This window comes from Anopheles ziemanni, chromosome 3, assembly GCF_943734765.1.
Source record: "Anopheles ziemanni chromosome 3, idAnoZiCoDA_A2_x.2, whole genome shotgun sequence".
NCBI lineage: Eukaryota > Metazoa > Arthropoda > Insecta > Diptera > Culicidae > Anopheles > Anopheles ziemanni.
In genome coordinates, this window is record NC_080706.1 from 51,824,063 (window position 1) to 51,851,993 (window position 27,931).

The 27,931-nt window shown below is 44.9% G+C and overlaps 1 protein-coding gene across 1 annotated transcript in view; it reads right to left on the reverse strand.

Annotated features, from left to right (window-relative positions):
* Nucleotides 1-2,735: 2,735 nt before the first annotated feature.
* The window catches only part of LOC131284962 (neural cell adhesion molecule 2), a 61,957-nt gene continuing 36,761 nt past the window's right edge, over nucleotides 2,736-27,931 (reverse strand). The window contains exons 4-11 of the mRNA XM_058313820.1: nucleotides 16,561-16,701; nucleotides 16,342-16,473; nucleotides 9,923-10,020; nucleotides 8,925-9,302; nucleotides 7,945-8,153; nucleotides 6,378-6,436; nucleotides 5,856-5,921; nucleotides 2,736-2,896 (exon numbers count right to left, since the gene is read on the reverse strand). Coding sequence (XP_058169803.1) covers nucleotides 2,736-2,896; nucleotides 5,856-5,921; nucleotides 6,378-6,436; nucleotides 7,945-8,153; nucleotides 8,925-9,302; nucleotides 9,923-10,020; nucleotides 16,342-16,473; nucleotides 16,561-16,701 — 1,244 coding nt within the window. The remainder of the gene's footprint in view (nucleotides 2,897-5,855; nucleotides 5,922-6,377; nucleotides 6,437-7,944; nucleotides 8,154-8,924; nucleotides 9,303-9,922; nucleotides 10,021-16,341; nucleotides 16,474-16,560; nucleotides 16,702-27,931) is intronic.

Consider the following 27,931-nt stretch of genomic DNA (forward strand, 5'->3'; position numbering starts at 1 on the left):
TCCACAATAATGATTTTGAATGTTGTTTTTTTATCATTTGCTCTATTTTTCTTCATCTGTTCCGTGCAAAGATCGTATCTAATCTTTAATGCCGTTGATACAGAGAATTTCAATTCATCGCTCCGGGAGTGTTTTAGTGAATGATGTTCGATAATGGTACCTTTCAGAGGGATAGTAAAATAAAATGAAATCCAAGAAATGTTTCCCACGAGGCGGTTTCTTTTCCCAGCAGAGGGGATTGTTTCCGATCGTTCTTGGAGGTGATTAAAAAATTCGAGACTCTTGAATGTGATGATTGCTCTTTGCTCCTTAAACGCTACGCCTGTGCAGAAGTAATGTGCGAATATCTTGAAGAGCGGTTCCGCATCGTGAAAACAAAGTGTTTCCACCCGAGTCATGTAGTTTTAATCTTTTGCGTGCCTTCCGGATGCATCCAATGGGTTGCTGCATTCGTGGTAGCCAATTGCTGCCCCAAACGAATATATCTTAGGGAGTTTACAATCCATCCGTGTGACTTTGACGAATGTTTGTAGAGTAGATTTTAGGATGTGATTTTTTTTATCAATATATTCGACACATGGTAAGCATTTGGGTACGCGTCCTGCGGAACTCCGGCGCAACGTGTATTTTAGTTTGCAGTATTCCCATTTCATTTATGTTAGGATTCTCGGCATTTGTGTAGATATATACAAAAGTGCATCTAGATTTTCATCATAATCATCATCAGCTTGGAATTGCTGATTTGAGATTTTTTGTCTGTGTTTTGTTTATTATTTTTATTCTTCCTTGCTTGTTACTATACTCAAATATGTTTCATAAAAACTATAAGTCATCATATAAAGAGTTTTGTATCTGTTTCTTCCTTAGGTTTTCTCATTTTTCTCATTTTGTTCATTTGTCCCTTTTACCATATCAATCATCACCGTACACGCCATACATAGTATGATTTCATTCCGTCGGAATGAAATTGCTTTACCGTTACCTACTCACGTTTTGCACTAGCTTTGCTTGCTGGACCGCGAAGATGTAGAAGAAATCTCTAGGAAAAGGTTCGCCTTTCGTGCTACTATCGTGCATTTCGTCCGATTAAATTTTCGTTCGATTCGGGACCTGTTTTTCTCTGCCATTTGCCACACATTATCGGTAGTGTGAGTCTTGTATTCATGAGTCTTCTGGTGGCGGTGCTTTTGCTATGTCGGTTGTGGTGGAATGCGTCAGTGCTTCAAGCTTATATCTCTCGGTTCGTTTTTCTTACCACCTCACACACACACGTACTAAACACACTCAGGAGTATTCGGGGTTTTGGAAATGCGCCCTTCCTTACTGACTGACTTATCCTACACGGAGTAACGGTAGCTATGCGATAGTGTTTTCTTAGGGGTATCTTTTCTTCCTTTGAGAACTGGAATTTGTGTCGCTTATGTTTCGTGTTTTTGGTTTTTCATCGATCTGATTAATCTAAACATTTACATCACACTCCCTGCCATCGCATACAGTAAAGGATTGCCAACGTTGAGCATAGTGTTTTACTTCATCCTTTTTTCATATCTGTGTGTGGATTCCCGGTAAGCACGGTTAAGAAAGATTTTCGTCCGAGCCAGGTCGACCAGAACCCAGAAACACTGGGAAAGGGAGGACAAGAGAGTTGGCAACAGGGCCGACTGTTTTTCGCACTCTGCTTTTCTCGTGTCTGCCGCGGCAGTAGTAGATATACGACGCTAACATATTTCCCTACGCTAAACTCATCGATCGCAACCGATTCGTGCTGTCCGGTGCGGTCCGTGGTCTAAATCATACGACTTAATGATGAATAAACAATCTGCACCAATATTGTAACGAGATATCTTGTTCCTATCACGGCGGCTCAAGCGTTTCCAAACACTGACGGGTACACACATCTAAGGCGCTAGCAAATATACAGTGGGGATAAAGTTGGTAGAGTGGAAAGTGGGGTTAGGGAAGGAAGAGTGGACCAAAGGGGGGATGTACAACAAATTTATTTTTCCTAACATTTTTTTATTAGACTCTCTCTTTCCCTTGTCTCCTCTTCCCTGTTCACACTTTACTTAGCTTAACAATGTTGCTATGAAATTTCTCTTCACTGGAAGAGTTTTTCTTTATATCCATTGCCTGGTGGAACAAAAAACTAAATAAACCGATCTACCCTACGACCGATACATCTATTTTCTTCAGCTGCAGTAGCTGCATTCACGCAGGCTTCCCTTAACTGAGCGGAACGGGGTGGATCAGGGTTTGTTGTAGCGTGGACACCATCGGCCATGTGTTGATTTCTTCTTCCATTATTTACATGAGATTTGGTTGGTAACAATTGAGGTTAAAAAATTCGAAACCGAAGAAAACGAATAAAAATCCAAACCGAAATTGGACCGCTGGCTTGGTAAAAGAAAATTTAATCTTTTCCTTCCCGGGCCGGGAGCGTGCGGGTCACAAACAAACTAATATCTTACAAACATTTGTGGGAAAACTTTTGTGCATTTGAATGTAAGAAAAGTTGGGAGGAAAAAATAAAACACTACTACAAACCATGTGAAAATTCGTCCCAAACTGTTCGGTCGCAGCGATACGCAAGCGTCCCACCTTCGATGCAGCCGCGACAAGATGGAGCTGTAAGTCCACATCCGGGTTGCGTTGAGACCGGTGCTGCTTCCGCGCACTGTTGAGCTAGTTGGGTGAAAGTTTTTCCTTGCAAACGGAAGATGCACAGATTTGCCGGATTAAATGCAGAAGACGCAATTTGCCTGTGCGGTGAGAGTGGAAGACGGAGAGTCATGAATACATAACGTCCAAGGATAGGCAAAATTAGAATAGAATCGCTTTGAGAAAACGGAAGAGAGAGAGAGAGAGAGAGAAAGGAAGGAAGAGAGAGAAAGAGCATCTTTATAACCGCGAACGAGGATGGTGTTTGTTTCACCGGCGTACTTGGATTGCATCTGCTTCCGGAAACTTTGGACTTTGGAAGCTTGTTTCCGAGAAAAGCGTCTCGATTTCGATTTGGCGCGCCGTTGCTTTGTGGCCAGCAGTAAATGGATCGAAGCGGATTAGAAGCGGTGGTGGGGAAAGTTTTCCGTTTCAATGCCGCTTTTTTACCACTCTTCGTTGAAGTGTTCCTCCAAGTGCAGCGGGTACAATTTCGCAAGGAAAACTTATGCCATCGAGTGGTCCGGTGTATCTCGCTGCATTTCGCGCCGCATGCTGCTTGTTGGCCGCCGCTGCCACCCAAAACCGGAGCGCCGGATGTGTTTTTGGGAGTGTTTGAGTAGTCCGACTCTAATCAATGTGGGCAATTCCCGGTATCCGGAACGGTCTGGAGCGAGATAAACTTGAAGCAGGATGCCGGCTGTACGGCATGTGGCCGTAACCGCACCGGAATACATGGCTCAAGTCAAACGTCGGCTTTCCGTGGAATATACGGCCCTCGAGAGGCCTGTTGCTGCCGGTTGGTTGCCTCGTCGGAGCACCGTATCCGGGGGTTTGAAGCCACAAACAACGCACCACCCTATACCGGGCTTGTTCGTTCCCGTGCGAGGTGTTGGAAAGGCTGACCAAGGAGTTTCTAAAGCCGCTCGAAGGGACGTTTCTCTTCCTTCAATGGTTGCCATGGCCCATGGCAGCGAGTCACATGGCACTGATGGAGGAAAAACTTTCAACAGATGTGGGTTTTTCAAAGGCTTCCACAAAAAGAACCCTTCGAGCGGGGCGTTTGGTTGCGATCACTCAACGTGGTGGAAATGGGTTTTCTTAGACAGACGTAAAACTTTCCACATCGGAGCCTACTGAGCCGATGGGGTCTGCGTTTGGGTGTGTTAGTTTGTGTGTGTATATATCATGTATACTGTATACGGAGCATTCGTCAGAGTCACGGTCAACGGGTGGGTGATCTAACGAGATGGTCAGAGGCATCTTTAGAGCTTCCCGGAAACCGTTCAACACGCCATCAGAGTTGGTGCCGCAAAGTTATGCGATCGTCTGTGACGTCCATTGAGACCCGGGAGGTGTTTGCGGGTGGCAGTGCGTAACTCATTTCACACTTTATTTGTTAACAAAATTTGAGTTTCGAAACATGCAGCGTTCACGTTGCAGATTCAAGCCAAGACGAGTAAGTTTTTGCTTTGATTGATTGTCTCAACACAATTCCTCGTGTTGTTTGGCAGGGGAGAGAATCAGAACGAGTTTACTGAACTCCAAAACAAGGCAATGACCCGATCATGCTTAAGTTTTTCTCTATCATTTTCAGACTTTCTCGTACGAAGGCAAATGTCGCACCGTAACCGTAAAGATTCAGTTTCCAATTAAACAATTGTGTGGAGCCCCACGGCATTCGATGCTGGTTGTTGTTATTTTCATATGGCACAATAAAAGTAAAGTGCGCAAAAACTGCTGAAAACCCACGGCCTCGGACTCATAATTGGAAGCGCGATTTCCCTCCGACAGGGGCTGGAGTGTTGTTTTAAATTCGGTTGCAATTTAATTACGTACCCAGCAGCATTCGGGTAGCACGTGAAGCATGAATTTCGCGGCACCATTTACCATTTAGGCGTCGACCGTATGCCCTCGCGGGTATTATTGCCGTTATTGTTGTTATTATTGGTCGGTCGTTCTTTCCCGTGCCGGTGCGACACTGTGCTGCGCACCGATCTCCGGCCGTCCGACCGAACAGCTCCTGTTTCCAAACGATTGCATTTTACGTTGCTTTAATTGCCAGCACAGGCTGTATTCCAGGGGTGGATACGCTGATCGACCCTATCCAGCTCCTCAGCGTTGGGTAATAGGCCACGAGGCGCATGCGAGCGGGAAAATGAAAATACCAAAAAGAAACCAAAACACCAAACCATGGCAATGGTACTGTTTTCATATTCATAAGGTCATAATGATGTCACCACAAATAGGCTCGGTGTTTTGGGAGCGTGCAGTTTCGTCTAGCATTTGATTGTACGCACAGCTAGTAATTACCGGAGCTAATGAATCTTTAGAGCAAAAGCCATGGGACGAATAGCTATGGAAGCTAGTTTGAAATTAATGCACCACATGATACATTCGGCATGGTGGATAAATATTTCGCCATCCGAATGACGCGCGGTTTATTGTTCCACGGTACAAAAACATAATCGCTGTTTGGGTTGAAATTTTATACCCAATGACTCACTTTAAAGGTTACTCTTTACAGGATAGGACATGTGTTACAATTCGAAACTTTTTTATAATGGTAAAACATTCTCTCCTAGAGCAAAGTTAATTTATATAAGTAGAAAGTTAAGAACAGTTAGGTGTAAGAAGAATTTGAAAATTAAATGAACTATTTTTGACAAAATAAAACTGTAAATACTCGCTTCGATTTAAAATTTAAGTAGAACGATTAAAATGGTTGGGTTTCCAGTGGCAAGAACTCTGCCGACGCGCAAATTAAGTTCTTCTTTCTTTGAAATTTCAGCCGTTAGGATGGGTATCGTATGTGACGGTTATTTTTATTTCAAAAGAACAGCCTTTCAAGAATAATTGAGAATAACGATCTAAGTGGTGCTTAGGTTTCAAGATTTAGCAGCATTGTCTGACGCTTTCTACGATCGAAAGTCGCTTTCTATGTGTATAAAAGTGTTTTGTAAAACTATTGATTAACTATTTCATCCGTCAATTCAACGAGCAGAAGCACAACAGAGTTTATAAAGCAAACAACAACACTAAATAATAAGGAAAGGCATTGATTGTACAACCAAATTTACTTACGTTTATGTTAGCAACTGCACTGTTTACCGATTAGGAAAGGTGTCAACTTCAAAAGCTTGCCATGCTGTAGAGGCCCGCTAACAGCAGGCCACTTAGTAGGCAGTGGATTTCGCTGATGTGTTGTCTCGATCCTCGCGACGAGCTGTAGTGAGTTACGCTTAGATCCCGTATCTCTGTATCTAAGTAGAAATCGTATAGAGTTACCAAGAATTAGAATAATCATGATTTTTATCAACTCATGAAGTTCAGTAGGTTTTATTCTTTCCGTTCGAAAGATTTTGGCTTGTATTGTAATACAGTCAAAAAAGATACAAACCAAGGATGATGCAGAGTAAAACATTATCTGAGGCCACATCCGAGGCGTGTCGTATCACGCGTGAATGGTTTCTACAAAACAAGTCACCAACAGGCAGTTAGAGTGCTGGGGCAAAAGCAATATTCATACGTTAGCTTCAGATACTTAATCAACAACTGCAACTGAAATGGTTCAACCACGACGCAAATACTTTAGGAAACCCCAGCCCAGCAGACTTTTGTACGTTCACAGTTGGTGAAGTGTTTGTTTTGAAACGTAACTTGATTGCGCTTGAACGGTAAACGAATGGGGAAACGTTGGGACAAACGCTTTCACTTACCTGTATTTGACGTGGTGAACAGAAAGCTCTCGGAGAAGTCACTCCAACCGTACCGGTTTCTGGTAGGAGCGGCAGCGTCGCGAAAAACAGCGCACCCAAAGAAGAGTAATGAGATTGGATGATTTTGCAAGCACGTACCGGCGCCACCCCGAATCGTTGCATCGATGCATCCAACCGGGACGGTTCCGCCGGTTGCGGGGGCGCAAGGATGTGGAGGCCGGGCGGCAGTTGTGTAGTTGAATGTTTCCCCGTATTTTACGAGTGGGAGCGCAAAGGATAATGATTTTAATCACGGTGGAAAATCGTTTCATCAGTCCCAACGATCCCGAAGGTGGCGAAGCACAGGTGCACGGAGTGGAATGAAATGAGAACGGAAACGTCGTGGTGAGGCGGTGGCAAGATGAGTTGATTAAAATAAATTTAATTTAAATCTTAAATTGAAAATATGTCACCGACGTTCACCCGCTTCGGGTCGATCCTCTTATGTTCTCGGGGGCGGTAGCATGTCTCGAGCACGTGCAACGAATCTTTCCACCTCCCGGTGAGCGTCATCTTAAGACACAGCGCAGGGGTCGAAACGTGCTGCCGGGAAGTTCTTGCCGGAGCGCAGCTGCATCAGACATCCCATACATCGACCGCTTTGTGGCCCGTATTCAACCGGCTCCGAATCGAACCGGTTGGATTGATCAAATTCCCCGGAGCGAGTGACGCCATTATTAAAAATCGATTAGAAGCAATCAATTTTATTCACATGAACAGCGTCCAATCTCGGGCCCGGAGGGAACCGATGGCGTAAGAAGATTAGCATTTATGTATCATTCGATCACATGTCCGTGCACGGGAGAGTTCGGATGCCGGGGTGCTTAAGAAGTTAATACGGCCCGACGCAAAAATGCCGCACGGGTTGGCTGCAAGCGACGAAACTGTCCCCGGGTTGCCCGGGGTTTGCTGGATGATTGGATTTTCAGTATGATGAATTTGTAGAATCGCTCTACTACAATATGCGCCTCGTCGGTGAACAGAGTCTTGAAATTGCCAAGAACCACCGCCCGCACCGAGGCTGGCTTACCTACTAATCTTGGATTGTCTTTTCTGCTCCTTCCTCGACGCCGGGCATGATTTGTGTTCGGTAACGTACGGAGAACTTTTTGCTACGGAGAATAGAAAGCCGAGGCGAGGTTTTTCCGACATGCGACCAAACGGACGCACGGAAACGGGACACCGCTGGGAGCCTATCACTTTTCAGGCGTCGCTTGCAAGAGGAAACCATTAATTTTCTCCTGCAGCATCCGGACGGAGTGGTTGTCGTTCGAGTTGGGCACCGGTCGAAGGAGGGATTATAAAAGCCAACGCTCCAAGCCATGGCTTCGATGGCAATTTCACCGTAACCGAAGAAGGATTGCCCGGAGAGTGCAGCTGCCGGGCGGTGGTCATTCCGGAAGCAAAACCCGAACACGCCAAAACCCGGTTCGCTGTGAGGATTATCTAGCGAAGGGGCTCCGGGTCACCCCGAAGTGGGTGGACGGGGCCGGGGTAAAATCTGACTGGATCGGTCATCAATAATTACCTGGATTGAACCCGTGCCTCGTACTGCTGGTCGGGCTCGAGGCCCCGTATGAGATAGCTGATGCCCTGGGTGTAGTGGTGCGAGTAGGGAAACGCCGGCAGCACTATGTCCCGCCAGTCCGTCTTGGACCATTTGTGGTGCAGGTTGTGGTAGCCATTGTTGTACGAGTAGCTGTCGTACGAGCTGATTTTCCGATTGTAGTCCAACATCTGCCGGGTCGTTCGGTTGAGGCAGAATTTGGTGGTTACGATTTTGTTGCGGATGTTGTTTGGTGGTGCCCCAATGTGTTGCGTTGAGCGATTCATTTTCCCATTTTAGCATCGTCCGATCGTCCGTTTAGGTGGCGCACACCGTACGCAACGGACGATCCAACCGTTTCGATGGTAGGATAAAGGTTGTCACGGGGCGATTTGGTTTTTTTGAATGGTGGCGACGAGTCGAACCATGCAGGTGGAAAAAAAACCGCGGCGAAAGATGAATGACACGTCCAAGGCACGTCCGCGTGGTGGGAAACGAAACCAGCAGCATTACAGCCAGCAGCGCCAAGATCCGAAATGATGAATGAGCCGCATAATGGAACACCGAGAACGAGAAACGAATGAACCAGATGGGATTGAATTAATTCTTCCATTTTCCGGGCCCTGTCGTGTTCCCGGCACAGCGTGGAAGCCATTTTGAAGTCGGTCACAGGGGAGACAGCGAACCTACGCAAAAGTGACATCTTCAATAAAAGCGTGAAACAAACTTGACCCCGCCCGAGACGTGACCCGGCCGGTCAGCGGAAATGAACGGAAGGAAAACTCAATCGGATAACGATTGGAAAGCAAATTGAACTGACGTTTATGATGACATTTCGATTGAGTTTGACAGCCAGGGCCTGCTGGGATCGGCGGTTCGGTCTGCGCTTGGCGCGACGCGGATTAATGACCATGCTTTCCACGCTGCCCTTCGTCCCCTTCCCGCCCGCCACTCTCACTTACATTGTCGCCCATGTAGCTGGGGTGCGGTTTCCGGTTGTCGAGGAAAATGCCGTCGTGCGCCTGGAGCGTGTCCCCATCGACCTGCCGATAGTAGAGCTTGTACTCTTCGATCGGCGAGTGTGAGTCGACGATCCAGGAAATGTTGTACTTGTCCTTCCACTGGCTGTTCGGCACCGACCGGAAGACGGCCGTCTTCGGCTTCCCGGTCAGCGTCACCGTTTTGCGCGTCTTGCCCAGCTGGTTGTCGGCGATGCAGGAGTAGTTGCCGAAGTCCTGCGCGTGCACCTTCCGTATGATGAGGGTGTGCCGGGCGCCCCGGTTCTCGATCACGTGCCGCTCGGTTTGATCGATCTGCATCGTGTCCTTGTGCCACAGTACCTTCAGCGGGTGCGAAAATGGGTGGGGGTTCGGTGAGGACGGTTCACGAACGAGCCGATAGGATAACACAGGGCACACAAAGAACGATCGGAAACAAGTGTGTTTGTGTGGTTTTTTTTATGTTAAAAAGAGAAAAGAGACAGAAACATAGAGAGAAAGAGAAATAGAAGAGACGGGGTGTGGAAAGAGAAACAAGAAAAAAGTAAAAATAGTAAACACTTTTGTAGCTAAAAGCATGAAGCAATTTCACACAAGGGTAGGTAAGAACAATTCACGTACGTTGTGCTAAAGCAAGGAAGACATAAATTATTCAAAGCAAGCAATACAAGTTCGAGTAAGCTTTGAAAAAAATCACAGTTCGGCACAAAACAACTACAGTTTTTAAGCGTAGTGGAAAGAAAAACTCAAAATGCAAATCAGAACACGGTGGCGCAGTTTTCCCGCAGTGGAAAGAAAATTAAAAATGGAAATTATAAATCCCGCTGATAAGTATCGACGGTTAAGCGCCATGTTAGCTTGTTTTTCATGAGAAAAGGGTGATTTGGTGCTGAAAGCAGGAAAATCGAACACGGCCATACGCGCACACGAAGCATCTTAATGAGCTGGAGAAAAGTACTTACTTCCGGTTGAGATTCACCGTGCACGATACACACGAGCATCGCCTCCTGGCCTTCGCCGGAGTAAACGATCGGGTTTTCCACGCTTATCTCCGGTGGATCTGAAACGGTAGAACATAAAACAGATGGGTTTTATACATACTGCGATATACATATGATTTTTTAACCAAGCAAACGGCCTGAATACAGAAATGGTTTTTTTTTTGTGAAATGAACCTCATTTACAGTACCATAAACAAACATGTGGTAAAGAGGCCGTGAGCGGGGTGGTTTTATTGGAAACATTCACGCCACACCGCAAACGGTGGAGTAAGAAAATTGAATTTAATGCACGAAACGTAGAGCGGTCAAAAGTGTTTCCTCGGTACCAAACCCCTTCCCGCCCGTGCTGACGCACTGACGTGAAGAAATGCAAAAACCGGATGCTCGGCAAGTCCGACTGAAACCGACTGAAAAAAAGGCAAAGGTTTACCACTGCCGTATAATTAAATTAATTCTCAACTTCAAATGTGCTGCACTCGAACGCCATTTGCCGCTGCGCCGGAACAGTCGTGCGGAAGTTCGTGCGGCAAACCGGGAAGTAGCATCATCAGGAAGTCAAATGTCACAAATGACGCTAGTGCTCTTTCCGTTTGCCAACCCTCGTTACGTTTGCGCTCCTCCTTCCCGGCCTCCTTTTCCTGCTCCCAGGTCGGTCCATTCGTCATCCACACACCACGCCGCCCTGCCCGAGCCGGAGGGTGGGGGAGCCTGTTCTCGTTGGCAACCCGCCGGCTTGCTCGTGGCTAATTGGCCGAAACTAAAACACCGTCCGTGTCCGAGTGCTGGCAAAAACCGCAGTCCGGAGCGGCCCGGGGCAAAGTGTTAGTTGCCTATTAACGACGGACGGCTAATACTCGTAAAACTTTCGCCCCATTTTCCAAAGGGTGGAAGGCTACGGGAAGGACACGCGGTACAGAGTGCTGACCACCGAAGCCGGCGCCGTATGCAGTGTTGATGGGTCGCTCCGAGCGTGGTCAATAAGTTGCGCCAGCCAGCCGTGTGTACATGTTCGACAGGCCGGAAAAAGCCCGTAGGCTCGACATGTATCGCACACTTGCAGCACGGAAAATGTATCGAAGGCAGAAAAATGGTTTGTTTTAGACTTTTTGTTTCGCTTCCCCTTGGATGAGCGGCCTCTACCACCCAGGTGGGTGGGAGTGGTCCGATGAGTGACGGTTGCTAGCTTTCCACCGACGTAATGCGAAGAGGAAATAGCATAATTTTATGCTCCACCATAAAGGTAATAGACTTGTTCTCGACTTTCCGTGCCCATTTTCCGCTTTCATTATTTGCGGTGCTTCTTGAGCCGTATATTTTACTGTTGGATGTAGCATTGTATGGGTGTGTGAGTGCGTTTCGCGCCCATCGGATTTATAGTTTCGGGTCAAGCCTCCCCGTTTTTGCTTCTGGGGCAACGTAACGCTGCGAGTGATATAATTAGAAATAGAACCTCAGAGGGGGGTAGTGCTGACAGGAAGTGCGTGGCTTTGTGAAATAAAGCAAACGCCGGACAATGGTGAATGGCACGCTGAAAGGGTGGTTTCGGTTTTGTGGGTTTTTTTTTTGTTTTATCGGTATGTTGGTTGTTTGGTCTGGTTGGTATAAAGCCAAAAGTAAATTTGTTTTCAAGTAGTTTGAAACGATTTTATAGCAAGGCAACGGCAGTAAACGAAAGTTTTGGTGCCTATACATTTGTTTAGTGGATTCCGTAGACCGCATTGGTTTGACTGCAAGGAATTGTAGAGCTATCATCACATCGAAGTGTACAATATTTATATTTTTACATTGGCTGATGTGTGTATATGTGTGTTATATAAACAAAGCTTCAAGAGAAATGGAAAGCGGTTTTTGTGCAATAGAAAATAATTTAAAAACTAAATTTTATTATCACCATTCAGGAAACATCTTAAATATGGAAATATCATAAACAGAAAAGTTTCAAAAGTGGCATCACATGCACATGATCGAAAGATATTATGATAAACATAATTGAAACTAAGTGGATTCGAAGGCACCGTAATTCAATGCAATCAGGTTGATAACACCATGAAAGGAGAATATAAACAACGGAAAAAAGGTATGTTTTCCACCATATGGTCTCCGTTACCACATTTACCTAATCAGAATTTATTTACGTTCGTTTATCGTCTCGTATTCAGCCCTCTAAGTGTCGCACTTTCTTTTCACGCCAGTTTCGGCAAGCTCAATCACCACCAGTTCGGTGGGGAGAAAGATCCTATCTTAATTGTTAATCGCTGCGAAACCATCATCACATTATGCCACCCCTGACCGCGCAGAGTTCCCGTGATTTAAGTGAGCTCCTCGCTGTCACGATTCTCGCATGATCCACCGTCCAGAGCTCGCAGCGTAAAGGAAACCAAGTTGAAATAAAATAAAAAAGAAGGAAAAACCCCCTCACTCATCATGAAGGTTCACTGCTCAAACGTAGGGGGGTAATTCGTGCCAAGGCCTCATTTCGGGAAGTCTGGAGGGGTGAGTTTGTGCGGAACTCTCCCTTACCCTAGGGAACGTGGGAAGAACACGGTTCGAATTTCTTTTTGATCCCGAGGCAAACCGTCATTTTCTGCCTTTGCGCGCAAAGGGCGCCCGGAAACGGAACCCAGCATGGCAGCAGCTGTCATTTCGATTGTGGCGCTTAATTTTACGCTTGCGTTATAATTCAAATCCACACCTGGCCACCGTCCCTGGGATGATGGTGTCAAAAACAGCTAGGGGAAGCGAAAATCATAGGCAAACCGAATAATCCCCATCTCAAAAAATAAACTGGATGTGCAGAAGTGAGTGGGAATAGAAACCTTTTGAGCTATCAAATCCGTAACCTTTTTCGTTCGCCAAACCTTTTTAAGAGCGATTGTTCTACCGTCCAGAGCAGGAAGTGAGCCGCATTACGGTGAGATAAGGAAAAAACAAAACCCCCCGAAAGTTATGCGTTGAAATAGTTACCGCGTCCTGTGTTGAAATACTCCGCCAAACAAACACAGCAAGAACGGGCAACGTCAGCGCACTTGCGGAATGAAAAACATGCACGCCCCGAAGGAAAAGGAAAGCGAACGAAACTAATGTGCCGAGTCGGAAGGGTGACTGTGTGGTGAAGACCAAAGGCTTGAGGATTGGATGGGGAACATTGGTAAAATAAACGGCTGCAAAGCACGGAAGGGCTATAAAAATTACAATTATTTGTTGTTTCATCATGAAAATCGCCTTTCTCGGTGTCCAGCGAATGTGCGAGCGGAATGAGTATCAACGGATATATCCACTTAAAGGAACGGTCCGTTTTAAGGCAGCGTGAATGAACGTGATTGGAATAGAATGCACGGTTCAAGTGCGGCAAGGGATTAGCTTGATGTTTGTCTTCTTGAGAAAAATGCAGCACCTCTAGTACAAGTCTTTTTTTATTTAATAAAAATAAAAATCAATGGTTGACTTGATAAAGAAAAAACTTGAATTAGAATCGAACCAAATATATTTTTCATTCGTTTGCACGGTAAACGGTCAGTGCTAGCGAGCACGCGATGACAACACGGCCCATCTGGACACCACATACCGCTAAGTGTAAGATTCCGGCTCTTTAAAGCACGTACTTCGCCCGCCATCGCCGGGGAAAAAGAAAGGTCAAACGGAATGATTATCGTCCTTTTCGTACGGAACGCTCGAATCGCTACGTGCCCGTATAATCTGTCATCATGTGGCCAACCGAGCGATGCCCACTTCACCGGTTTTCCACCGTGCACGGAAATTCAGGTACGAGGGGCCGTTGGTCCGTGCCGCCACACCTGGCGTGGGGGGGGGGGGACTGGCGGGTGGAGTGGAAATTCCAATTTATTTTCACCTTATTTATCTTTGACGTTGCAGCGTTTGGCACGTACCGGTTTTCTCTGATTTTACTTTTCGGTAGTTGCCGCCTTCCACACGGAGACGCGTTTTTCAACGGGGTCCTAAGGATTTAAGCGCAAAGGATTTCTTTAGTAGGGAAAGAAATGCACACACATACCTACCCGAACAACCATTCCAAGGCCGTTGTGCACGTTTGTCAGCAACAAGGTAGAGTGTGTGCGTGAACCCTATTGTTTCCTCCCCCCATCTTGCTTGTCGGAAGTAAGTAAAGGGTTGCGGAAAAAGACCACGTGCGTGTCGGGGGAAAATTTCGAGCAGCAACACCTCACCGCTCCATTTCATTATGCCACTACCCACCCGTCCCCACTTGTTATTTTCCTATCCTTCACTCTTTCGCTCTCTGTTTTTCTCTCGTGCTCTCGCGCTTAGGATGAGGAGAGTTTGGTTCGTGTGACCAAAGCCCATTCCCGGGGCAGCCGGATTTCGGCCAGCACCCTTTGGGAATGGAATCTCATTTATCACGAAATTCTTCCACACCCTTTCACACCATCCCTTCCCCGGCCATGGGGTTTCTGGTGTGCCAACGGGGGCACCGACCGGGTCCTTGGGAGGACTTTCACGGACGGTCGTGCCTCCCGGGAGCGAAAATAATGAAAGGGTTATATCAACGGGTTTGTGTGTTGGCGAGGTCTGATTATGTGATAAATGCACGGTTTGTTCCTAACGAGGGCCCGTACGGAAATGCCCACCCCCGTGCCGGGAAACCGTGTGTGCTTCGCTTCGCGGTCACTTCGAAGGAAAGTTCCAACGTCGGAGCTCGGGGCAAAGGGTCAAGCTCGAGCCGGGGGCTGGTTCGAATTTGCATATGCAGATTAACACGGAACTTCCAGCAGCCATCGCAGCAATTGATGCTCGTGCGCTCGCGTACCCGCGGGTTAGGCTTGCGTCTTTGGCCGGTCATTTCCGCCGCCGGTCACCGACATGTTTCTGTAATCATCACCCAGACGTTGGTGAGACTTTACCTTACTGCACATGCAAGGCCATCAGTTAGTGCCAAAGAAGGAGGAGAGAACGGAGACAAGGAAATGATGAATACATTTCCAGCGGACCTATTTTCCTCGTCAAACCCGACATTTCCGATAGTGTCGCGTGATGGTTGCGTTATTTTTGTTTTTATCCCTTCATGCCAAGCCGATAATCGGACAGGTCTACGGAACCTTTGCCGGCTCGTCAGTAACTAGCCTGATTAGAGGTTTTAAAAAGAAAGCAAACCAATTGCTGAAGGGTAAGGGTGGGTCACTTTTTGCCAAAGAACACGCAATTGTCGCACGACATCGTGAAACGGCCTGGATATGATGGAACGTTTGTCAAGTTTGCCCACCAGGCAGCACCGTCATGTGGGTATAATTTTAACGAAGTGGTCGAGTAACCGCCGTTATTTAAATTTGTGTGGCTTGTTTTGACACGAACGGGTTGTAATAGAAGTGAAACGATTGCTAGACACACACACACACAAGTGGATGAATATGTAGTTAAATAAACCTATTCTTGTTTGTACTCCTGATTTAAACTTGAATTTATAATATGTTATCCATGCCATGAAGAAAACATTTTTTGTACGTGTATTTAACATGTTGAAAACATTGTACGTTTTCAGAACGATACAGTATTGGTACTATAAATCAACTTTTGAAAATCGCAACTGTTGACATACCAGTGTGTTTTAGTAAAAACGGCTAGTCTAGCACGTACAAAACTGCTCTTTTATTTCCATCCATAATGCATTATGCGAGTCATTGCCCGTGGGGTTGCTCGAATGAACTTTGTCTACCGCTTTGTTCCAAACGGTAAACGCAGTGAAGCACCAGGCGGCTCCATCGGTGTCGCGACAAAACCGCTGTCATGCACTGTTATGGTGAACACACAGGTGCTTCTCGTTGTGGCTCGGTGTTCGACTCAGCAGAGTAACGCAAAAATTGATTCATAATTCTGATACGGTTAACAAAAATTCAGAGAAGTGGGTAAAAACATTCTACCTGTTAAGCTTGCTCAAGTATTCATTTTTAAATTTAACGTTAAACTTGTATAATGTGTTTTATCGGGTAATGATAGGAATCTGTTTTGTTTATGAATAATTTGATTATAAAACTTAACTAAAGTCACTACTGTCTTTGAATTCGTTAATTCGTTATTCACTAAGATATGTTTCATGGTTAACAATTATAAATAACAGATGGCTAGAAAGCAAATTTATCTTCAAATTAGGAAGGTCCTGTAAATATGTTTATTCTCATTAAAAGGCCAGAACGAGCCAGCAAGGGTTATGGATTGTATTACATACATCATTTGTATGAAGATAGCTAAATATTTCCATATTTGTTTACAATAAATAAAGCACATTACAATATTTATTTCCAAATGCTATGCTATGAAATATTATGCGTATTGGCATAAATAACAATAATGAAAATTATTTCAAAAACCATCACAACGCAACATATTTAATATGTACGAAGAATACTTACAAAGGACATGCAAGATGATTTGACTAGTCGCCACTTGTCCGACGCCATTGTTGGCAGTGCAGATGTACGTTCCGCCCTTGTGTCGGTCCATGTTCTCAATGACATACACAGGATTGGTGAATTGTTCCTCGCCTTCATAATGGTAAGGGAATAATAAAAGCCCAATTATTGAAGATTACCTTTTGTGAACTAAAAACCGAAGATAGCAGATACACTCACCGTTTGGCAGTAGATTGTTTTTCCTTGTCCACGTAATGTTTGGCATAGGATTGCCAGTAGCAGAACACTCGAGCCGGACCGGGGAACCCTTTCGTACCTGCAGATGTCCACCGGACGTGACGTGCGTAATTTTTGGTGGAACTGGGGAGGGAAAAAGGGATCGAAATGTATGTTATTCGTGAAACGCCCAAAGTTTATCGCTCGAAAGATAGCCGAAACAGTTCGAATGCCGAGAGAAATATTAGATGAAAATAAAACTCCGTTCAAGGATCAACACCCACACTTGGGTCGTCAAAGACGTCGAAGATTGTCCAACGCCATAGAGTTTGGAAGAACCACCAGAAGGAAGAGAGGGCTCAAATCAATTAAAGTGTAATTAAATTAAGAGTTGAATAAATTTGCTTCCTTCCTGCCTTTCGACGTCCAGCGCAGCACCATTCCATCAGGGTATCGATCGTCTCCGTCTGCGTGAGAATCAGAAAACGGTTGGGGCATCACAGGAAAAACATTTACACCAGTGGGAAAGCCGACCACTTCGGCAAGCGGTCCTTACGAGGGAAAAATGGTTTCCAGACGGAGCGTCATTTTCCACTTCAGACACCATTTGCGCCATCCAGCGGGAAAGGGAAAGTCAAAAAGCGCGTAATTTCCTACCAACCGCCCAATATTCATCGGTCGTTTCCTTCCCTCTTCCCCGTGACCTCCGCTGGAGTTTTCAAGTAATTAATTTCAAATTAAAGAGAATTCGAGAGCCCATTGCTAGCGAGATGGGGACGGTTTGGCGCGCTTCCTGGTGCCTCGACCTCGAGTCGGGCGTCTTTGGAATGATTTTCACCCGCAAACGGAAAACCCACCGGCACCAGAAATGACACAAATTGGTCGTTGCTGGCTCGTGTTGTTGTATCGCAAACGTACAACGGGTGCTGCTTTTCTTTCTTGTTCACTATGTTACAGCACTTTTTCCTTCCCTTTCCTTTGCCAAGGTTTTTCGGCCCTCTATGAACGCGAATTGAATGTTTGAACTATTTTAAACCCCTTTTTTAGGCAGCGAGAAATTTCTCGTTGGTTGCTACCGGTTTTGGTGTTAAGTTTGCAATTTGCAGCATCGATAGCGTTCCATTTGTGAATTCATTTTCCAGCCGTTCCCGTCTGCTTTGCACGAATTGATTGAAAATGTCCCCCAAAAAGCTAAACAATGTCGGCTTTCGGCTTAAAAAGCGCTCATCTGGAGGGGTCTGGAAAATGTTAAATGTAAATAATTTGTTTCATGGCTTTCATTTGGTGGTTTCTTGCTTCGTAAGCGCAGAAAAGTGTTTACATTTTTTCAACAACCCATTTTGAATCGGTTAAAATGTGTGTTTGAGGTTCGGCTGCAAAATGTTACGACGTTGGCTTTCAATAAGTAAGATGGTTGTTTTAAGGGCACCTTTCGCCAACCGTTGCGCCTATGGTGGGTAGAGAGGCTTGCTTTATTCCGTTTGATATGATGCGAAGGTTTATTTTTATTTAACACCAACGCCCCTCGGAACGTGGCACAAACGCGCTTTGCAAACAGACATACCATCTTGCTGCGTATGGCGCGGTTTTATTGGAGAATTTAATGACAAATTCGTGGAAGAATGTGTGCGAAAAGGGCGCGCTGCGTGGTTGGTGATAAAAGAGTAACGGTTTGCGTAACAAGTTAGCGATAATTCAAGAGCAAACTCATCGCTCCGGAACAAACCGTTCCATCTCGAACGGCCGGGACGGGGAGGGTGAAGTGAAAGGCCGGGTAAAAACCACAACCGGTACACTTCACCAGTTTGTGATTATAACTGAGCAGAGACATGCCCTGGTAGTGTGAATGGTTCGAGCAGAGGGGCTTTGCGAAAAGTCCATTTAGACGTGAGTGTTTCCGGCTAATGTAGAGGTTTACATCGAGAACACTTTCATGACATTCTGCGGTGCGCATTTTAGCAATAAATATTTTTTCAGGACGTTTTTGACATCGTGGAAAAAAAATTTAAGAGACATTTTATTCTACTTAATATCGATCATTTTCGAAAGAAATAATTTAGTTTGTTTGCTGAGGAGTTGTAATTTTACATTACATGAACAATCAATGTTAGAACCCGGAACCCGGAGTCCAAACTCGCTCTTACAAGAACTGGTCGTTTAAAAAAGGAATGTTTTTGTCACATGGACATATCGGAATATAAAAAGCAATTTTTTTCCCCCAACCAAGTTGACCAGAACTTTTAAAGATTTTGTTAAATAAACCGATCGTTTATAAAAATCATACTTATATGAAAATTGGTCAAACTTTTACCAGTGTCCGCGGTAGTAATTAGTCGGCTGTTCATAAAATGTGCAACGAAAAATAATGTCACGTTCAAATTTTAGGCAATTACAAATATTATTAATTTAAACTGTTCAGATCATTGCGCGTGAAAATTAAATAACTAATATTCTGATGCCATTACCTAGATAATGTTGCAGTGTGCAAAACTGTTAGAGTACTTAGTAATCTATCAGCCTCAACCATTAGCTAGATGATTTTAAGTAAGTGTAATAAACCAAACTTTTTTTATTACCGCTATAATAAAATAACCGCCAAAAATTTTGTTTATAGAATTTCTAATATCAATTATTCTTTTAGTCGGTTGAATAATGTTATCAGTGGTACATGTTAGTATCTAAAGAATTACATGTTCTTTAATATCATAGTACACCAAACAAACTTAAACGAAAGAGGTCAGCAGAGTGTAGTAATCCCTAGCATACAGTTTTCGCGGGAATTTATTGTATCACGTGTAGTGGTCGAATGACGCGAACGTATAGCAACGGGTGTATTTTGTGGCCTTGTTCCCGGAAGGGCAGAAAGTGACCCATTTATCATGCGTACCGAGCCACAGAGCATATTTTTGTTGATTTTTCATTGACTCTCAATCGGTGCGCACCACAACAAAAGCACATGGAAGCGGAGGGGACTGGAGAGCGGACGGATGGGTCGGTTGGTGGGTCGGTAAATTTATTTCCATTACATGACTTTGGTGCTCCGGACACGGTTAGCCCCGTATCGACACAGGGTAAAATAAGACGAGCCATCGGGGCATCGGCAGGCGAGGATATCGAAAACACGGTTTAAGATAATTTATACTGCGTTCCCTTTCCCCCCACCCTCACCCGGTCGCCGGCGATCCCGTTCGATGCGATTTTCCCGATGTACATTTATTATCGAATTTTGCCCGAGTGTCTTGGGTTGACGCGGGGGTTCGACTGCAATGCAACAAATATTTCATGCCACAACCGATCGGATAATAATGATCGAAACGGTACGGCACGTTCGTGGATTAAAGCTGTGGCTCCCGTGTGGTTCGGGGAATGGCTAACTTTTTCCCATTCCGTCCATCACGACCGGCACGGTTACGGGAGACGTATGCAGAGCGCCCGGTGCCGTAAATCCAAAACGGCCCAGTGATAACGAGATAATCAAGAGTCCGATTTCATGGTTCGCGAAGGGCGAAAACTGCTGGCCGCGCCCCAGCCCGGCGGTGAAACCCACCCGGCCGAACAATAAACTGACCGGTGGGTGGACTTTCGAGCTCGAGGTTTGCCGGAAGATCCCGCCGGAGCAAGAAGTCAAAGACGCCGGCACCGGAGCGTATCGGTTCCGGCGTGATGGACACTTCGGGCTGACGTGGGGTTAGATTTCCGACTCGTTAGCGCCATTCCGAAGGCATAGCTCTGCGCCGGCCGAACCTGGGCGACGCAGGGAGTCGGAGAAAACGCCAGAAAAAGGAGGCATGAGATGGCGAGCGCGTCCGACCGAAATGTTTTATTTATTAGCGCTCCCGTATGGTGATTTATTGGCGAGGAGTTTGGGATTAGTTTTGCAGTCACATAAATCTCGTCCGGGCCCCACGGGGGTTCATGATTTCTTTCATGCTCCGGCAACGGCATACGGCATGCCCACACAGTCCGACAGGTGGACCCGGGCTGCAGGCATATTTATGTATCCTTGCGTGAGCACCGGCGTGAGATACGGGCGGGTTGGGATGGGAAAGGAACCAAGAGGGAATGCATTATGCCACTGCTGTTCACTCAAGCAACCGTCCGTGTTTTCCGATCGGGGGTGGGAAAATGCTGTGCTTCCTTTTTTCCGTTGCCACGTTCACACTAAGGAGCTATTTACTTAGCCTGGGGTGGTTTTATTTTATGGAGGAAATCTTCACACCAACCCTAAATTTCTCAAACCCCCGCCAGATCGGCTTCGTTACCGGTGGGCTGTATTTTATTGGAAAATTAAGAGTCTTTTTCTCCCACCCACGCGCGAAACAACGGACCGAATGTGTGCGCACCAGCGGCCGGAGACCGGGAGCGAGGTTAACCGATGGCCAATCAGGAAATCAGGTACAGAAAGGCTCGTTTATTATTGATTAGAATGGCAATCCATAAACGGGTGCATGCGAAGGCAAGCGAGCCGGCTTTATTGGCCTGATTGGGTGTCCTTAATGTAGGGCCAATAAAATTCGATCTACCACCCGTTGGCATGCAGGCAATAATGGCCCCGCCGAGCCGATTGCCCACCCAAAAACCCCCAAAGCGGTGCGGGTACGGATGAAAGATGAAGAAAAATGGGCCGGCATTAATCTTTTACATCTTTCCGAACAACTGTTTTGTGGTTCACCGCAACAAACCGTGCCAGCATTGGTTATGTGTGGTGGGTTTGTGTTGTTTTTATTGCGGATGTTGGAAAACATTTTCCAGCCAGTTTTGTTTCGCCAGTTTTGCTCATGAAAAACAGCAAAATGGAAACAAATACGGTGCAGATCGATTTTTTATTGTTCATAAAAACAATCACTAAACCAGCTGTACTTTGAGTGGAATGTGATATCACGAAAAGCGATCGGAGAGCAAATTTAATCTCCATTACCGCTTTTGCACAAAAAACAAAAAAAACAGCAAAACACAACCGGAGCCGGATCGTGGCTGGGCGAAAAGTGCTTACGCAAATATTTGCCGTCGGGTTTCACTTCCGGATTACTAATTCTATTTTGCCGTTTTGCCGCTTTCAATGCATTCTGTGCCATATCCCGGCGGGCACAATGGCTGAATTCACGCACCCGAAGCGGCCACTTCGACGGCGCACGACGTGCCTCGATCGCGGATCCTCGGAATCCTAGTCCAGCTAGTTTCGAGCAAACATTTGCATTCCCATGAAGCGGTCAGTTATATCTCCAATTAGTTTATCAAAATGTAAATTTTTATTCCCTACCACCAGCTGCATTTTTGAATGGGTGCCGTTTTGGGGGGTGGGGGGAGAGGGATGCACTTTTGTTCCACGGTTTGTGGAGACGGGTAAAAGGAGAGCAAGGGATTCGTTTTGCTTGCCTAACCGTGGCGGCAATGAAACAAGTGTCACATGTGAACTGCCAGAAGGTTTACTGTTTTATTTTTTTCAACCCGAAGAATTTCCCATCCCAATCAATGTGGTAGTATCAGCCGTGCTGTGGAATATTATTCCCCGGCTGCCATTGGCCAAATGGCCACAACGGTGTGTGATAGTTGTTCGGTAGTTTCCAGCTTGCCTTTCCTGCCCGGTGGCACGTTTTGTTTCGAACTTCCCGTCCCCTCCTTTCCGCGGCGGAACGGTGGACGGGGCTGACAAATGCAAATGCTGAGCTCTGTGTTGGCAGTGACAATTGCATTGCCTCTCTGCCGGAAACGATTGTCTGTTCGCGAGTGAACTTCCGTTCAGGACTGATGGGACTTTTTTGTTCCACCCCGTTTTGCGTTTCGTCCACTTCGTCCACAGCCACCCGTCCGCTGGGGGCGGGAGCAATTTTTCTGACCCGTGTTGGCCAAATTTGCCATTGTGCCACATCCGAAGGACACCCCGTCCATGCCACGCCGGGCGCTGCTTTATTCCCTTTGCAACTATTTCTTGCCGTCGTCCGGATGACCATCATTTACTCCCGGCTTTGGACAAAGATCTGCGAACGGACGCAAAAAGGGCAGAGAAGACTACCATTTCGCCGATCCTCCCGGAGCGGGGAATGAGAAATCGTTTGTTCCACTTCCGGCCGTATTTGTTTTGCATGATTGCAGGCGAAGCGTGAAGCGAAATGAAAATATGTATGGGCGGGGGAGTGGGAAAGCGAGGGAGGGCGCACCAGCGGGAACACTTTTGTGCTTTTGGCCCTAGCAAGTGTACCAGAAATCCTCAGGAAGCGAACATATGATAAAACTGGACTAGTCGTGTATTTTTGCTAGAACATCCTACGGGTTTTTTTTTTTTGGTTGTTCTATGCAAAACTGCCAACATGGCAAGTGGAAAACGATGCAACTGTCATGGATGCAACCGAGCGTGACTTTGGAAAAAAATAAAAGAAAATCAACCTTCGCGTGGAACTCGTGCTGTTCGTTTTTATAGGGGTTTACTTCACGCTGATACCGATTTTGATGATGATTTGATCTGCATGTGGATTCGTTGGCGAATGATTTTTCCTACCCAGCTGTCCAAGATTAGTCGATTTGACGTGGACACGAATTTGGCTTTTATTGTACGAAAACTAGTGGGACGTTTGCAGTTTTCATTGAGAGCAATCCTCGTGCTAGTCATTTTAGTTGATTTTTCAACATCAGAACTAATATAAAAAAAAATCACCAGTACGTAGAGTATTGATAGATATTTTATTTCAAAATATAATTTCAAAGAATAATATCCAAGTCAAAGAAAACAAAACCAGAGTGCTCCTATTACTTAGTAAAAGTTAATTTTCCTAGATAACTTTGACCTGAAATTTCCTTTGAATTCATTACACTTCACCGTTTCCTGGTTAGAAACAACAAACATAAATCGTGTTAAAATTAAAACAATGACTCGTGTGCATACGGTCAAACTGCTAAAAAACAATAACAATCATTACAGATTCTTAAAAATATCCGAGATAATTCATTTCACACACATTTCGACTTATGTTCTCATAGAAGATAGCTGTGTCTTTTATTCCTGCACTTTTCTTATGCTGCAAAGAATGCAGATATTTTTTACAGCAATTTTTACAGCAATCAATGTAGTATTATGTTGTTCATAATTTTTACTTTTGAAACTTTATGGATGTACTGATTTTAGTTACCTTTTAATTTCCCGTGTCGTTGTGAATGTGGTTTTTTTTGGATTGGAAAAAATTACCTGGTTCAAACTGAATAATTCATGAATAACGCTCCAAATGAACATGTTAGCCAAGCAAATACTGATAAATGGTTTTCTCTCAAGATGAAGTCATCATTTGAAAGCTTAATATAAAAATGGCTAAGAGTTGCCCAAAAACAAGCGTTCAAATGATGTAACGAAATGACTAGGGTGAAATTTAAAAAAACCATCCCATCTTTCACGCAATTATTTGTAATCTTCGTACGCATATGCATGACGTATTTGGAAATTGTTTACGCAACAACTCCGTTGAATATTGAGTGTTTAGGAAAGCTTTCAATCAGCTGTACTGTTCTAGTGATAGAGGAGAAGATGCATATTGAAACGATGGTAATTGCTAGTTCAAGAGCATAGGGTAAAAAATATTAAGTGATTGAGAAAACTTGTAGGAGAAGATAGATGAAGCCTGAGATGAGATAGAGCACTCAAACTGTGACTATTCGATTTAGTGACCCCAAATACTACGAAAATGATATTCATATTGCATTTTAACCATTGTTGAGCTATAGGGGTAAGATGGTAGCCCCTTTTACCATTTCCTGTACATGAATGAAATTTTATTACATGACGGTTACATATTTAAGTACCACGTGTACCAAATTTGGTAAAAACCCATTCCATAATTATTGAATTATTATTATTTTTCATCATCTTAGATGTACGGAAGGGGGAAAGGAAAGGAGGACATTTTACACAATAAAAAAATTACCTACACTCCAGCCTAGATTAGTACAGGTAGGCGCGTTGCATACATGTGATCAGAATTGACGCTTTTTGTTCTGAGAATTCCTATTGTTTTGCAGGACAGAAGGAGGGTAGTGGGAGTCTGGGCTATGATTGAACATTAATAGTGAGGCCATTCGATTTAGAGACCCAAAATACTGCGAAACTGATACCCATATTGCATTTTTACCATTGTTGGAGTAGGGGATAGTATGAGAGCCCCCTACCCCTTGACCTAAATGAATGAAATTTTAACATACGCTATGTCCTTATATAAGCAGTATATGTACCAATTTTTGTGAAAATCCCTTCAATAATCGTTGAGCTTTAATTGGTTTTCCTTATTTTTAGAGGGTAGGTGTCTGAGAGGAGTAGCGAGGTATGGGGATATTAACAAACGAAGTTCAAATAGTTTATCATTGAAAAATTAGCTAATATCCAGTCAACTTTGGCGCAAATTGGTCCCTAAAGCTGTTGAATACATGGTAAGAATTAACGTTCTTCATTTTGAGCATTGCTATTGATATGCTGAAGAAGAAGAGAGTAGTGGGAGTCTGAGGTAAGATTGAACATTAAGAGTGAAGCCATTCGATTTAGAGACCACAAATACCACGAAATTGATACCCATGTTTACCAAAATTGTTCGCTCTCATATTAGATATAAAATATAACAACTTTAATACAACACTTTTTAAAAGCATCTGCTGGTTGAGGATTCCGTATCGTAAAAATAGCGCCAACCGCGTTTGGCCCGGTTGTGGGTTCGAATATTTCTCGCACGGAAATAAAACCCATTTCAACATTTACACCAAACTAAAACCTCGGATCCCTTACGGCATCTCGTATGGCGTACGAAATTTCTCATCGCTATCGCGCAAACAGTTACGACACTTGTGTCTAGAAAAGTTTATTATTTCCGTCAGCAGGCCAGCTGCCCATCCGGTGGCTAGTGTGGGTGCGTACATACGAGTGTGTAGCCGCTCGAAAGTCACATCCCATTCGGGCCTAGTGTGGTAGAAAGCAGGACCCCAAAAAAGGAACGAGAGAGAGAGAGATACAGTGAACGGCGGAAACATTGGCGAAAAATGGCCAAAAATGTTTGAAATCCCTACGGGGCCGTTGTCACGTTGGAGGCAAACGGCAATACCGAAATGGCGGGTTGAACTTCAGCAACGCATAAAGCTTTCCGAAAGCGTTTCCTGCTCCTCCACGCTTCACCCGCAGCCGACGAAGGATTTCCGCGCTCAAGGACATTTGGTCGCACCCACGAATCGTACTTTTGGCACGCTCAGCAGCTGAACTCGCAAAATGTCTCTCGTTTTCCGTCTCTCGTCATCGTCGTCATCGGTTCCTTCCCTCCGTCCTCGCGAAGCCTGTTCCGGCGACCGAGTCACGGCTCCCAGCGGACCGGCATAAGTCATTCTAGACCGGGCTTTGCCCCTCCCAAAGAATTTCTCATCATCGCCCTCCTGTGGTGCACAAGTGTGTGAACATTCTCGCCCCTTGCCAAATGATTCTAAAATACAAATACAAAAAAAAAATACAGTGAATGTAGTGCCGATACTGGCAAACTTCTGCGGATGAAATAACCATCGAAACGATCAGCTCAGCTAAAAGCTGACGTAAAAAACACAACACACACCCTGCAACACCATTCCTTCATCTCACGGACCATGCGGGACGGGACGCAGCCCGGAGTGGCGCTTGAGTGGAGGAGTCAAACTTTTCACCCCACGCGACGGGTGAGTACGTGAGTTTTTCCCCGGGCGGAAATCTACTCTCGTGTGGAAGTTCATTTTCCTGCTGACTTCCGTTTCCGTTGGCCACAAACACGAGCACGGTGGAGCGTTATGCTCGCACGACGCACGCATGGCATAGAGGGAGATAAAGATGCCGTTGGGAAGAAGGGCGTCACAGCATTTTCCCGGGAAAACTTGATTTCAACCATTCCGGTTCCGCGTGAGAGCTCCCTGTAAGAGCGGTCAAGGGGACGGACGGGGGACGAACGTGAAACGACGAGGAAAAAGCATACGAAAAAAGGATGTGACAACAGTTTGTCGGTCGAGAGGTGGGTGGAAAATGTCGGAAAAGCAGCGATTCAAGCAAAAAAAGGTTAAAAATGACCACCCGCATTACGGGTTCTGTGGAAATTTTGGTTCGTTTCCCGTTTCCTGGTTCGTGATGCGGTCCGTTGGCCAACTGCTCGCCGGCGTTGGTTTTTCCGATTTGTTTCGAATTGACGTAAAGTGAAACTGTATTATGGTTCGGAAAAGCCGGATTTGTGCTGCGGTTCAATCTGAGCTCTTTTTTAAATGAAGGTTTCCCGTTCATCACTTTCGAATAGGAGATGGTTGTGAATGATTCCCTGTACACATTCTGCGATGCATATTGCAATTCGACTTTTTGTAATTTATTCCACGAAAGGATTATTCAACGACATCCGAGTGAGTCTTTTTCAAATATTTGATCCGTGTATTTGAATCAAAAGAGCTCACTATGTAAACAAAACTGAAGTGTATAATTTGAACATTATTGCAAGATACCATCACACATGCAATAAAATTGAAACCATCGGGATCTAGACACCGATGTTCCGGAAAATTGTGAACGACGGTTGCGAAAGAGATAGTTTGAAATAGATTTCATCGGACAGCAACCATTGAAAACGTACCTCTTTCCGTTTATTCGAATTGATCAGATATGCTCAATTGGAAGGTTAATTTACCCTGAACCCACCGAAAATACATTTTGCACAAATTCAATGGCGGAACACCGCATAAAAACTGCTGTTTGGACCACTGAACAGTCAATTGGAAAACATTCCTGTTGCAGTATGCTCGAGAGCATCGAGTGCATCGGTGGAGATAGTGGAAAATACCGAGTGTTGCAATAGCGAAATAGTTTCAATAATGTAACAGACAGGTGTGTACAATTTGATATAATGCCGTTCGTGGATGGAAGGAACTGTTTCAAATAGAATAGAAACAGATCCATACTTATTTTTAGCATACCGCACAGAGCCAATGTACTGCTGTGGAGTTGATTTGATGCTCATTACAAAAAGTTCTGTATTGTATATTGGTTACTCAACAATCCATTTGATTACAAATGCTTTCATTTAATTGGCAGACCTTATTTTTCATCATAATATGAGACGAGTTTCGTCTACTCTAGTCTTTGATTATGCCTTTAACATGTTTATATGCCTTTACACCAACTACTTTGGATTAGCTCATTGGAAAGATATCAGTTTGTTCTGGAGGTTAGAGGGGGTCCCAGTGTCATTATGTTTTAATCAATTTTCCACGCTTCGCCTAATTGATTACATTATTCATGTTTAAACAACCAATTTTCGTAAAAAGTTAGAGGAACTTTCATACAACTTCATTAATTTACCTCGGGTTAGAAACTGTTTCTAGTGAAGATAACGTATTTTGCAATACAATTCTT